The sequence below is a fragment of the Cinclus cinclus genome, chromosome 6 (assembly GCF_963662255.1).
Source record: "Cinclus cinclus chromosome 6, bCinCin1.1, whole genome shotgun sequence".
Taxonomy (NCBI): domain Eukaryota; kingdom Metazoa; phylum Chordata; class Aves; order Passeriformes; family Cinclidae; genus Cinclus; species Cinclus cinclus.
In genome coordinates, this window is record NC_085051.1 from 19,225,547 (window position 1) to 19,238,742 (window position 13,196).

The 13,196-nt window shown below is 37.6% G+C and overlaps 1 protein-coding gene across 1 annotated transcript in view; it reads left to right on the forward strand.

Moving 5' to 3' along the window:
- Positions 1-13,196, forward strand: part of PDHX (pyruvate dehydrogenase complex component X) — a 32,320-nt gene that overhangs the window by 8,077 nt on the left and 11,047 nt on the right. The window contains exons 3-6 of the mRNA XM_062494476.1: positions 2,529-2,629; positions 6,519-6,718; positions 7,982-8,080; positions 12,810-12,981. Of these exons, the coding sequence (XP_062350460.1) occupies positions 2,529-2,629; positions 6,519-6,718; positions 7,982-8,080; positions 12,810-12,981 (572 nt within the window). The remainder of the gene's footprint in view (positions 1-2,528; positions 2,630-6,518; positions 6,719-7,981; positions 8,081-12,809; positions 12,982-13,196) is intronic.

Here is a 13,196-nt window from a genome sequence, read left to right on the forward strand (position 1 = left end):
TTGATAGCTTTACTTCTCCTTCTCATTGTTAATGCAGTTTCATGTTGATTCCCGTGGGTAATAAAGTCATTTTCACAAAGATAAAACTGTGTTTCTAAAAACTTGTATTTATTATGTATGAATTTAGTGTTGATGAAAGATGGTAGACTGACAGCCCAGGAGACCAAAATTCTCTTGTTAGTGTGGGCAGAAAACAGAACACTGCTGGCAGCATCCACACTCAGTGTAACTCTGCTACCTTTTGAGACATCAGCTCCAGGGACTTCCATATCTGTGTTCAGGCAACTCTGATTTTATTTGCAACGTTAAGAAATGCAGTTTGTATCTTGTGATTTGAATACTTGTCTGTCAGTAGTTGAACAGAGCACTAGGGGTATTGGATGCCAATTGGATCTCCTGGAAGGAGACTATGCTTCAGCAGAGATCCTAACCATTCAGCTTAGCTATGGGAATTTAATCATTAAAACCACACCAAAAACAAATGAAGAAACAAAATACCAAACAAACAAACCTCACCTAAAAATTTTCAAGGGTGTTATATATGATCTTAGAGAACTCTGGTTCAGGCAACTTCTGTTGCAAATACTGCTCTCAGCTTAAAGTGTAAGAGCAAAGATACACTTTGCAAAAGTGTTCTTTCCGGTCCTGATTATTGGGAAAGCTGATTTGTAATTGACAACAAACTGGTCATCAAGTAGGAGCTATCACAAATTTTGTGATCTCTAATGAATGTAACTATGGTCCTTGTATTGCACTTGGGTACTGAAACACTCGCAGGACTTGAATGATGCAGTGAAGTGAATTCTTATGAAGTCTTACACTCTGTTTATTCAATTGCCTTTCAAATTTGTGGTAACTTTATGGCTGCAGCAGGAAAGGAAAACAAATCACTTTTCCACTACTTTTTTTTTTTTTATCCCATTCTCTGAAGACTTTTCCTCTTGCTCTCCCTGTGCAAGACAATGCTTAGTCTTCTTTGGACAGCCTCAGGTACCCAAGTTGAGATGTGTGTGATAAACACATGGATGAAAGTATTTGCCTTGGCTGGACTATCTTGCTGGAGCTACTGCTGCTGACCTCTGAGCAGTTCACTTTTCACTCGGACATTCCTGTATAATGGTGCAGAATGCAGATTAGGATACAGAGTTAGCCTCCTTTCTGCTTGCCAATCTTAAATCTGTAAATTACAGAATTTGCCCAACAATTTGATTTCTTAACAGCTGAGAAGTACTTGCCTAATGATCTGATGTATGGCCTACTTGAATTCATGATCCAGTGAAATTAAAACACTCATATAGAGCCTGGAGTTTTGGCTTCCTCTTATAAACTGTTCATGCTCTAGTTATTGCAAAGGGGAATCTGGCTGTTAGATTATTACATTAAAAAGATGAAGTATATTTCTCTACCAATTTCTGTAATAGGAATGTTTATGACTTAGAAAACTATGTAGGTGACTGAGCTTTTGAGGTTCTCATTCATCTTCTTTTCCCTTTCTAATTCATGCAGTCCTGAAACAGGAAATTATTTTTTATAGTGTTGTCCCTTAACTAAATGTAGGCAATAACCTGCACTAGGTTTTATTTCTGCTCCTTAAGCACAATAGAGGGATATCAGTTAAGCTAAATGCTTAGACAGCTAATGCTGTTGCAGTGTTTCTGGTAATGGGAAAATATTAAAATTTTACTTAATACAAAATGGTAGGTGTGTTTTAGGCTTATATGTGTTGTCTCTGTAAGGAGTAAAAGCTGTATTTTGTTGGAAGCCCAAACATTCAGCTACCGCACAGTTTTTAATGTAATGTCAGTTTTAAGGTTGGACATCTAGTTAGTATTGATTTGCTGAAATAATCCAGACACATAATATCTTTATTGTCTGCTAGCAGATACAGAGATTCTTCAAAAGCAGAGAAAGAGTAGGCTTCAAATCTTGGATTTGAGTAAGGTAGCAAAAGCAATTTATAGCACTTTTGCATATTTTTATTTCACAAAGTATGAATGAATTCTTAAAAAGACCTATCTGAACTATATAGGAGATTAAGCAATCTTGCAGCTGTGCTTTCCCAAAGACATTAAAATTCCTGAGGTTTTTATTTGAATGTCTTTAATAGTGTAGATACCAGTTACAGAACTATGATACCATTGTCCTTAGCAGTTTTAGATAGCTTTCTCTGACTGGTGGCTAGCAGTGAATATGGAAGGCTCAGTATTTTGTTCGTGGCAGTGCTGCTGAGTATGGGGTTCTGGAAATAGGTTTCATTGTGTGTGTACTTCTTTTGGAAAGCCTGCTGTAAACATCAGTGCTTGGAACATGTCAGTGTTCTGCCACAGCAGTTTGTGGTTCTTGAATCTTGGTGATTTGATTTGGAAAAATACAATATGATAAGTAATGTTGGGGGATCAACTAGCTATAATATATATTAAAGAATACAAAATTACTATATTATATGGTGAATATCTATCTTCCATAGTTTAAACAAATCTGAAAGGAAGTTTATGGTAAGTATTCTGAAGTTGTGTTGTATTTTGCAGGTGACACAGTGAATGTTGGAGATGCACTGTGTGAAATTGAAACGGACAAAGCAGTGGTTACCATGGAATCAAGTGATGAAGGCATATTGGCTAAAATACTGGTAGGAATCCTGCATTTCTCAGTAGGGTGTTAAAATCTCAGACTGTTGTTTAGCATATTGCCTCAAAACTAATTTAGACAACTAAATTTCTGCTCAGCATTCAGAAAAATACACTTGCTTGCATTCCTGCAGAGAAATAATTGCTCTGTTTTTGCCACTGATGTACCAGACTATTGGTACATGATTCTGTATATATTTAATGGGTTTTCACTTAACCTGATTGAATTAGGTTGTTCTGTATGTTTTACACCTGGTGAATTACGTCCATGAAATATTGTAGTATACGAAACCCCTTACTCTGAGTTACAAGAAAACAATTAACAATGAGTTGGAATATGGAATTTTGGGTGATACTTTACCTAGGATGTGTTGTCTCTCTGCATGATTGTCTTGTGCTAGTCATTCAGGGTGGAATGTTATGCAAGATGGGCTGACCCAGAGAGCAGTTCTTGGAGTTAATAATTTCCTCTATCAAAATTAGATTGATTAAACTTAATATAAAGAACAAAAACTGGGATGAGTAGGAAATTTTCTGAAGCCGTTTCAGCTGGTGGCATCTTGTGGCTTTTTCTTTTCTCCCATCACAATAATTAAACAGCAGGGTGAATTACAAGAATTTGGAATAAAATAAATATGAGAGATGTGTGCTTTCAGTAAATATTATGTCATTTGGTTAAGGAGGTCTCATTTGGGAATATCTACCCATGAGGTGTGGATCACATAATCATACAAATTAGGCATAGTGGTATTAATTGCAATCCAGCTACTTAGGAAACAGCAGAACGTGCATGGGTGCAAAGTGGTTTCTGGAGTGAGAAAATTCTACCCTATGCACAGTGAGACACGTGTTTCTGCTGCTATTGCAAAAGCTTTTTGGATTGGTATATTAGACTTCCTATCTCTGCTACAGCTGCATTTTCTTACATCAGTGTGTATTTGCACAGTTATCCTTTGCAAAAACAGAGAAGGGAGAGTAGTTTCCTGTGCCACAGTATCTGAGAAGCAGTATTCTGTTTGGAATCTTCCTTTTTTTGTAAAAGCAGAGACAACATCCTTTGCAAAAGTGAAAGTGTCCAGATGGATGGAGGGCTGGGGTAGGGAGGAGAGGGGATGTAAAGTAGAAATCATCTGTAAATGTACTCCTATCAGGGCTTACAAAAAGTGTCATTCTTGTTCCATTTCTGCAGGATAGCTTGCATTTAAGCACGAGTGTATATAGACAAGTGTTTAAAAAAATCTATTTCCTTCTTTTAATTGTGTTGTTAAATTTGTGGTCAACTATGGAACAACACATTTAATAGGTTTCAGAGAATCTATTCTGCTATGCCAGGATGAAGTCTCACATCAGACATGTTTTTTGAATCTGTGTTTAGTCTCCATGTACTTATTTAAATAATTGCTGGGCAATGCTTTCACTATTTTTAAATCTCTCTTCTGTTTTGAATGTTTCTGAAAATCAGTTTGCCCCTAATATCCTTGACAAAATCTTGTACAACTTATTCTGCATTTGCAGAAAACGCTTTGTTAGATAATGTGAGGGGCAGATACGGGGTTTCTCTCTGTCAAAAGTATTAAAGAATTAATCCTTGAGAGTTATTTTTAAAAAATTGCAATTTGCTAGTTTTTTTTTAAATCGTAATTCATGGTGACTACAAGTTACATTAGTATTTCAGAAGCTGTGGGGGGGTTTTTCTTTGTTCCTGTCTTGTATTTCAAATGCATTTCAAATTTCAAAATTTCTCTGTGTGTATTGCTCTTGGGGCACATTTTTTGATAGATCAAAGCCAGACTTTCCAGCAGCTACATGATATCAGTGTCATGGAGCAGTGACATTCAGCCTTAGTTATATCCATATCATCCAGTAACAATCCAATGCTAAGGGCTTAACCTGAGAAAGAGATACCAGGAGGTAGAAAATAACTATCATGTCCTTCAGAATAAGGGAAGAGAGGCAGCTTTATTGGAGTAACATGAATAGATCATTATGCAATGAAATTTTAGAAGGATAATTTCAGAAAAATGATTATTCTTTCAGTAGAGTCGCTTCTAATTTAAATTAACACAGATTTCCCCCCCCCCCCAAAGTACTTTACAGTTCAATTTGGAGCAAAACAGATGATGAATGATTGTTTAAAAAGCATAATTGATTGTTGAGGAATAGACTTGGAGCAGGTACTGGGTGTGCAGCTGCAGTGGGACCTGCGGGTTGTGTCCTTGTAGGAGAAATGTTGGGAGCCCCAGACAAGGAAGGGGCTGTGACCTGGTGCTGACCCTTTGTACAGCAAAAGGCACAGGGACCTGTGGCATCAGACACTGGGACACAGCGGGAGCCAGGGGCTCTGCAGGAAGACCCCAGACTATCTGCAGCACAGACTGAGGGTATGAAAGCACAGGGACGCCTTTTCCAGAGGCACCAGCTCAAGCTGGTTTTGTGTTACTGGGCCACAGTTAAAGTTACTTTAGGGATGCAGGTGTCTGAGATTCTGCTATGGGAAATCCAGGGTCAATCTGGTGAGGAAGCCCTCTCTGAATGTGGGGGCAGGGTATGCAGGGCTCAGGTGAGGCTCATGGGGTCACAGGATCCACTCACTGTAAAGGGGCTTTGGTCCCTGCTCATGTGGTAGGACTGGGATTGCCAGAGTGGCTCTTGGACAGTCAGACAGGAAAATTTCCTTAACATCAGTATCTGTTACCATATCTCATTCATGACCTAATTGAGAATTGGCATGGAAAACACTTTGTATAAGAAATCCACTGCAGAATCAGCCAGTGTAAGTTCTGTCCCTTTTTCTTCCCATTCTTCCCATAAGCGTTTACTTTAGTATATATTTGTTAGTGACTAAAGCACTATGCTTTGTTGGTTTGTCAGCAAAGCTAGGATTTTTTTTTTTCTTTTTGTCTCTTCTTGGCTACATAGAACTCAGAGCCCCTAAAGATCATCTTGTACCGGGGATGCCATTCACTAGATGAGGTTGCACAAGGCCCCATCCAACCTGGCCCTGAATGCTTCAAGGAATAGGGCATCCACAGCCCTTAGAGGCAACCTGTTCCAGTGCTTTACCACCTTTGAGTAAAGCATTTCTTTCTAATCTAAACCTGCCCTCTTTGATGGTAAAACCATTTCCCCTTGTCCTGCCTGTATAAAAAGGCCCTCTCCCTCCCTTTTGTAAGACCCTCATAAGTACTGGGAGGCTGTTATAATATCTCTGGAGAGCCTTCCCTTCTCCAGGCTGGGCAATCCCAGCTCTCTCAGCCTGTCTTTGTAGGAGAGGTGCTTGAGCCCTCTGGTCATCTCTGTGGCCCTCCTCTGTCCCAGGTGCATGTCTTGTTGAGGACCCCATACCTGAATACAGCACTCCAGGTGAGGTCTCACAAAAGTGGACTAGAGGAGCAGAATCACCTCCCTTGCCCTGCTGGCCACACTCCTGTATTTACCTTTCTGGGCTGCAGATACACACTATTGGCTTGTGTCCAGCCTCTCATCTCAGAAGCCTAAAGTCCTTCTATTTGTTTCAGCTCTTTCTGTGTCTGAGGTTCGAGGGTTCACTGAGGTTTATGCAGAGGTTTTTTTTTTTTTATTGTGATAAAAATGTAGCAGTGATGCAAAATGGTAACAATTTTTCTTCTAGTTCTGAGCTGCAAGGGCTGTGTTGTATAAAAAGTTACTTTGGTTTCTGAGTGCTAACTTTAGGTGTATGGGATTTGGGGCATAATTTATTGTTCCTCTCCTTATAATAGCAATTATAATTAATTTCAGTCTTGAAATAGTAGCAATAAATGGGATATATCTTACTGATGAACTGTCATTAATATGGCTGAACTTCAACATCTACTGGTTTTAGTCATATTAGAGCTGACAGTAGTATGTAATTTAATGTTCTTAATTTAGGTGGAAGAAGGAAGCAAAAATGTTCGCTTGGGCTCACTAATTGGTCTGCTGGTAGAGGAAGGACAGGATTGGAAGCAAGTTGAAATACCAGCTGATGTTGGTGTTCCATCTTCTGTGGCTTCACCAACACCTGCCCCAACTCCTGCAGCTCCGTCAGTTTCAGCCCCTCCTAAACTGCAGCATCAACCTGGGAAATTGCAGTAAGTTTCTCTGTTTGTTATGAAAAAGAACTCTTCATTAGATCTGTAGAGTTAAACCAAGAAATATTTTTGTCCCTTTTTACCTAGTAGTAGGCTGTTAGTTTGAGAGTGTTTCAGTATGAGTGAGGCAATAAACCTTGCAGGCCTAGGCTATTTCTGTGCTCATGAGGCCAGTAAGTCAATTCAAACAACATAATGTTATTAGAATTAAATGTGCTTTTATTCTCTCCTGCAATTAAATTATAAAGGATTCTAAGCTTGCAGTTGAGTAGAAATTGTGCTAATACAGGATGGACAGTAGTACTTATGCCTTACATGCTAGGTGTACCTATGACTTGTTTTCTATTTATTTGAGGAGAAAAAATGAACGAGAAAGACTTCAGAGTGTGCATTTTCTCAGCTCTTGCATTTTTGATGTTAGAAAAAAATTATTCTAATATTTTCATAACAGTGGAGTGCAGAAAGCTTTAAACAGTTGGTTTATGTGCTCTTTGTTAGTTTGGTTTGGATCTGTTGGTGTTCTAAGCATTGCAAACATCTTGGAGCAGTGGTCAGCTCCAGTGTGCTATTCAGGTGACAATAATCCACAATCACTTTGTGTCCCAGGATATAGCATGTTTGGAAGTATTGCTCCTTATTTGTGCTTGTTTTTCTCCCCCCAAACCCCATTACCTTTTCTGTCTGGTTTGCTGTGTTCTAAACGCTGCCAGCATTTAGGCTTTTGTCATGCAAGTAGAAGGTAACTGAGGTCATTGCCCAGGCATTACCTGTAGCAGGAGGATGAGCCACAAAAGGATCCTTGAAAGGATTATGTCTTTCATTTTAGTACCTAAGAATATCAGAAGTGCTGTTTCACTGCAACTGTTAGAGGTATCAGCATGTTTGGAACCAAATGATCATTTATGACATGGGGTATTTTTGGCAAGGGCTTAATGGACCATTCTTAAAATTCAATGTGATGCAAATATAGTCTCCTTTAGGAAATAATGAATAGGAGGTTTTCTGGAAAGACTTGAATCCAAGTATTTATTCTTTTATGAGCGTGTTGTTGCCTTGTATCTAAGAATTCTAAAGCATTTTCTCTAGATGTTGGCTTTTCTCATTTCAGAAACCGAATCATATTAAGATGCACTGGGTACTCTGTACCAGTGTACTGCACTTTGTAGTTGACCAGAGAGAAATGTAGTTTATTGTGATGTACATTAATGAAATAAGTTACTCTTACTATTTAAATAATTTATTTATTTCCCCTCATTTCTTCAGGGTTCGCTTAAGTCCTGCAGCTCGCAACATTCTGGAGACACATGGACTAGATCCAAGCAATGTTACACCTACTGGGCCTCGAGGAATCTTCACTAAGGAGTATGTAGATAATTTGGTAAACCTACAACTTTTGATACTAGAGCAACCTCCATTAGATTTAAGTTGGTTTATTAAAAAAGCCGTATCTTTGTTCAATTTTTTGCTATGGATGGTTTTAGTTAAATTTGAAAAATCTGCTTAAGAGATAAGGAGAATGTGTTAAGAAGTACTTGAGGAAGCCCTTAATTAGAAAAAAACCCAAAACATATATTTGTTTTTTTTTAAGTCCCATCTTAGCTATGTGGTACTGCTGTCACATTTCCTGCAGCTCAGCCTAATGGTGGCTATTGCCTCCAAAGCACCACTGTTGCATACTGCTGTGGATCTCAAGAATGCATACAGAGCCAAAATACCAGTGGCCATTTACTGTTTTCTTCAACTCCTTTTCTTCAGGGAGTTAATATATTTTGCTTTTTTTGCTGCAGTTCTGTTCTGAAACCTGTCAGGATTTCATTTTTTTCATATTTTTATTAGGCTGGGAGGAACAATGAAGTGTAATGATAAGAAATCTCAGAATTGTTTTTCTCCCATTCTTCTTTTTCCTCTCTGATCTAAAGAATGGTTGGTTGTTTTTTTTTTTTCACAAAGCTCTGGTTTATTATGATCTAGTGGTTTTTTTTACACTTTTTTTTGGTTATTCCAATGTAAGGATTGGCACTCAAACCTTTGAGTGAGAAAGTTGAGTGTAAAAAATGTGGTAGATGCAGTGCATTTAGCCTTGAAATGATGCGTACTCTTCACACAAGTATGCATGTTATTGGTTGTGAGGATTTTGGCAGAAATAAATATTTTTGGTCTCAGTAGTAAAATGATTCCTTTTGACAAATACCATCATTCATTTACGCAGACTTCACTGGCTGCAGTTCTTTAGTTCCAAAGACAACCAGGACCAGGTCAGTCTAACTTGGACCTGGAGCCAGAAAAGTGGCAGGCAGTTTTGAAGCTTTTTTTTTCCCCCTATGACCTTTAGCTGAGTTGAGATGTAATAAGGCATTGAATAGATGGAATGTGCTATGCAACAGCAAATCATCAGAGAGAGTTCTTTCTTAATTATGTAAGTGTAATGGTAATTTATTGTGTGCAACTAGGCTATGGCAGGTGGAAACCCTCTAGGACTTTGAGGTAATGAATTAACATTTCCTAGTTGTCATGGAGATCTAGCAAAGATTTTTCTGTAGTTATGAGAATTACCTAGCAAAATAATTTCTTTTTAAAACTGTTTTTTTCCATACAAAATATTTGACTCCGAAATGTCAGTTTAAGATGAAGAATGTCTGGGGTTTTTTAACCATTCTTTTGAAATGGGGTTAATCTCTCAGATGCCTACAGACTCTATTATAATCGGTTTGAAATGAACTATACAGATTTTTATAGAGAGCTGCTATATATGAGAGATATTCAGGGAACTATTTCCTTTGCTGCACTCACCAGATTACAAGGAAGGAAGATAGCAAGTTATACAAGCAAGATTCTTTTCCCCAACTTTCTGTCTTTAAATTCAATTAGTTGTAAAACCTGCAACAGCAGTTGGAACTTCCACTCTACTGTCATTCTTTGTCACTCTCCCCCTTAGTAGGCAAATACTTTATTTTATTGGTCTGTGTACTTTATTTATATTCCTCTTATGTATCTGTTCAAGATTGAATTACTGTTGTCTTTTTCCTGCCTTTTTTGTTGTTGTTGGTTTTGTGTGTGATTTTTTTTTTTTTAATGGAGGGGCAGGGATTTTTGTTATTTCTAATTAATATCCTCTTGCACTCTTACATAACTTAATATAATTTTAATTTAATATAATTTTCTTCAAAAATGTTCTAGAAAATTGGTGTGCCAATAGGAAGTAACTCACAAATGCTGTCAAAGATTGTACTATGTTTCTACTCATCAGCTCAGACACTGTTTGGGAGGGCTATATTAAAATTGATTGTTTCAGCTACTACTGCCCTTTCCCATTCTATTTCATAGTGGTCTAGGGATTTATAAATGCAGCCATGAAAAGGCTGGTTACTGAGAGCCATGTTTTTTTGAGGCCATGTTGCTCCCAGCTGTTGTTAAGTTAGTGTGTCTTGGATTCTCTGAGCTGCTCAGGTATTATCTGCTTGCAAAGAAGGCACAGCACACACGTGGAGTGCTGTTTCTTCTGGAGATTAAATTCATGTGCATGTATTGAGTATGAACTGACCCTGGGATCTCTGCTGTGTGCAATTTGTTAGCTGCCATGTAGGAGGAGTGAGTTCCTTCTGTAATGATCATGCAGGAAGTCTGATACCTGGGAGTTTCTGATGTGCCCTGAAGTTCTGTGCTCTGAATCTCTGCTAACCATTTGCCTTCTTCCAGGAAATCTATGAATTGAGTAAATAGGTGTAAACATGTGAAAGGGGAATATGAAACATATCAAACGGGTTGGGTACCTTTTAGTAAGAGTAACTGCCTTCACAGGAAACTTGTGTCAAGCCATGTTGCAGTTGGATCCTGTTGCAGTCTTGGATCCTTGGTGGTTCTTAGCTGTCCATGTAATCTAACTTGTCTATATCAAGAAAAGTATATTTTGAACAGAAAATACTCAGTTTGCTTTCACCATTCTTTGGATTTTGTCTAACATGAAATGAAAAGACTACACACTTTGTAGCAGTGGCAAACTCAAGTGTAACAGAGTTGCCAGAATCTACATATTTCCAATAATTACAGTTTGGTGAGGCATATTTTTATTTAATAAATATTTACTAAATTCCTGTATCTTTTCTGCAAAGCAGGCTTGTCTTTCATGTTTGTTATCTCTCTTCTTTCTCTGTTACTGACTCATGATGATAGAAGTTTATAGGGTTGTTGGAAAGATCTGACCAGCCCTTGCTGTTCCAGTTGAAATAAAATATATATTTACCTGACTTCTACTTAAACATGTTTAATTTTATTTGCTTTGCCTCTTCTAGCTCTCCTTATATTCAGGCTTGCAGTGTTGCAGCCATGACAGTCATAACATTTGCTGTACCTGTTTTTTTTTTTAACCAGTTAAATAATTTGGACTTGATGGGGGGATCTCTATTCACATGTATGTATATCAAATATATGTGAACTTTGATTTTTATATGTGTGTCTTTTGAACAACACAAGTTAGTTTCAGAAAGTCTTGAGTGAATCTGTTAATCTGAAAATAAACTCAATTTTGGCAATACATTTTCCAATTATCATACTCAAAACCATCAAAACCAGACGGTCTCGCCTACAACTGCCAAGTGAAAACCCTTAACAAATTTTTGGTAGCTTCTAATACGTTAACTAAAAAGCTTGATTATGTCATGCAGTTACTCTTTGTCTCAAATTGTCATGGTAGGGAATGATTTTCATTCTGTCAAATCTGTCTTTTTCCCCTGGTACAGTAGTTGTGTCAAATTCTAAACACTTAATTTTAAAACAAATTTTGACTAGCATGTTAATTTGGGAAAACAAGTAACAGCTTTTAATTAGAAAAAGTTTTATCTTGAGTTCATTCATTTTTTTTGTGTTCAATATAATTTTTTGCAGTATGTGTTGAAGGTAAAAAATTGAAGCAAGTTGTCAATGTTAAAAGGCATTAAGTAGAGCTTTTCAATTTTCAGTTCTTGTTTCTGGATTGCTACTTTTTAGGAAGAACTAAGAATGCATAATGTCTTGAGATTTTGTTCTTTCTATAAAAAATTTAGTAACAAACTTGTGGCTGTCACTCAAGAGTAGTCTCTCAAGCAGTAGTCTACTGAAATTAGATAGCTTTGTTTAGTATTTATGGCTTGTGTTTCAAAACTTTGGTAGGGTTGTAAGGAGTCTGATTTTTAATTTCCTCTGCCAATTTGTAGAATTGAACTTTTGTGGAATTGAACTTTTGTGTACATGCTGTGTCTTCGTGAAGTGATAGAGATTTATCTAGGTATTATGATGCAGGCTTTTGTTAGCAGATCTGGAGATTAGAGAGAGATCTACAGCTGACTTGTCATGCAGTTGGCAGGGGTGGTGGAAATGTGGTTATTTCTGTTCAGCCTTGTAGGTGCTGGTCTTTATCTTGTTGTTTTCTGGATGCAGTGCACCTGGAGCAGACACAGTGTTGTGGCTTAGAGATGGGAGTTTCTCCTGTCATACTGTGCCTGCAACAGGAAAATTTTGTGGTACCTGTATCAGTAAAAAATCCCTGGAGAATGCTTTGGCTTTGTTTCTCCAGTGTGGTGTTAGGAAGTATGGGCCTGTACAACATCTGTGCCTGACTCTGCAAATTTATGTCAGCAAGGTGCAGAGAAATGAGTGATAAATGTATTACTTAATTTTCACTTAGCCCTAAGTAATTACATTACATTCAGACTATTATAAATGTAACAGATGAAACAGCTTTTACTTGAGACTTTATAATCTGAATAAATGTACTCTTTCATTCAGAAGAATTGTTGGTGCAATTCAGAAATCACTTGGCATGCTTACAGTTAGTGATGATGATTGTTATGCTGCTCTAAGACAAATGTTTTCTGTTACTGCATATTCACACCCTTTATCCATGGAAGTTAATGAGGATTTACTAAAAAGATATCACAAAGGCAACGCAAAATTAATATAATTTAATAATAATTGCTTTCTTAATGTTTGATTTGACAACAGAAACTTAAATGTACAGAAGTGGCTAATTAAATAGAATAAGTGATGGAATAGTAATGCTTGGGTAATTGTTAAATAGTTTCTTTGTTGTCAGTATTTCACTATGTTTAATCACCAGGGATGCTCTCAAACTTCTGCAAGAAAAGCAGAAGGGTAAACCCAGTGAATTGAAACCTGTGGTTTCTCCAGCTCCTGCTGCAGTGCCTTCTCCTTCACAAGCAACAGCCGTGACTTCTTATTCAAGGCCAGCAATTCCACCAATTTCCACACCAGGACAACCTGCTGCAGTGGTAACACTTCTGCTAAGATTTCAGCATTGCTACAGCTGAATAGTACAATAGCTGCTTCAGTAGCTCTGAGATTTCTAGATCTGGAGAGAGGAAGGAAACTAAGGCCACCCAGATGTCAAGCTCAGTGATGTGCTAATGTGCAAAAACAGTTTTTAGTGTGTTTCAGTGACTCTTAAGTGTAATTGCAAACTGTGAAATCCTTGAAATGATGGTCT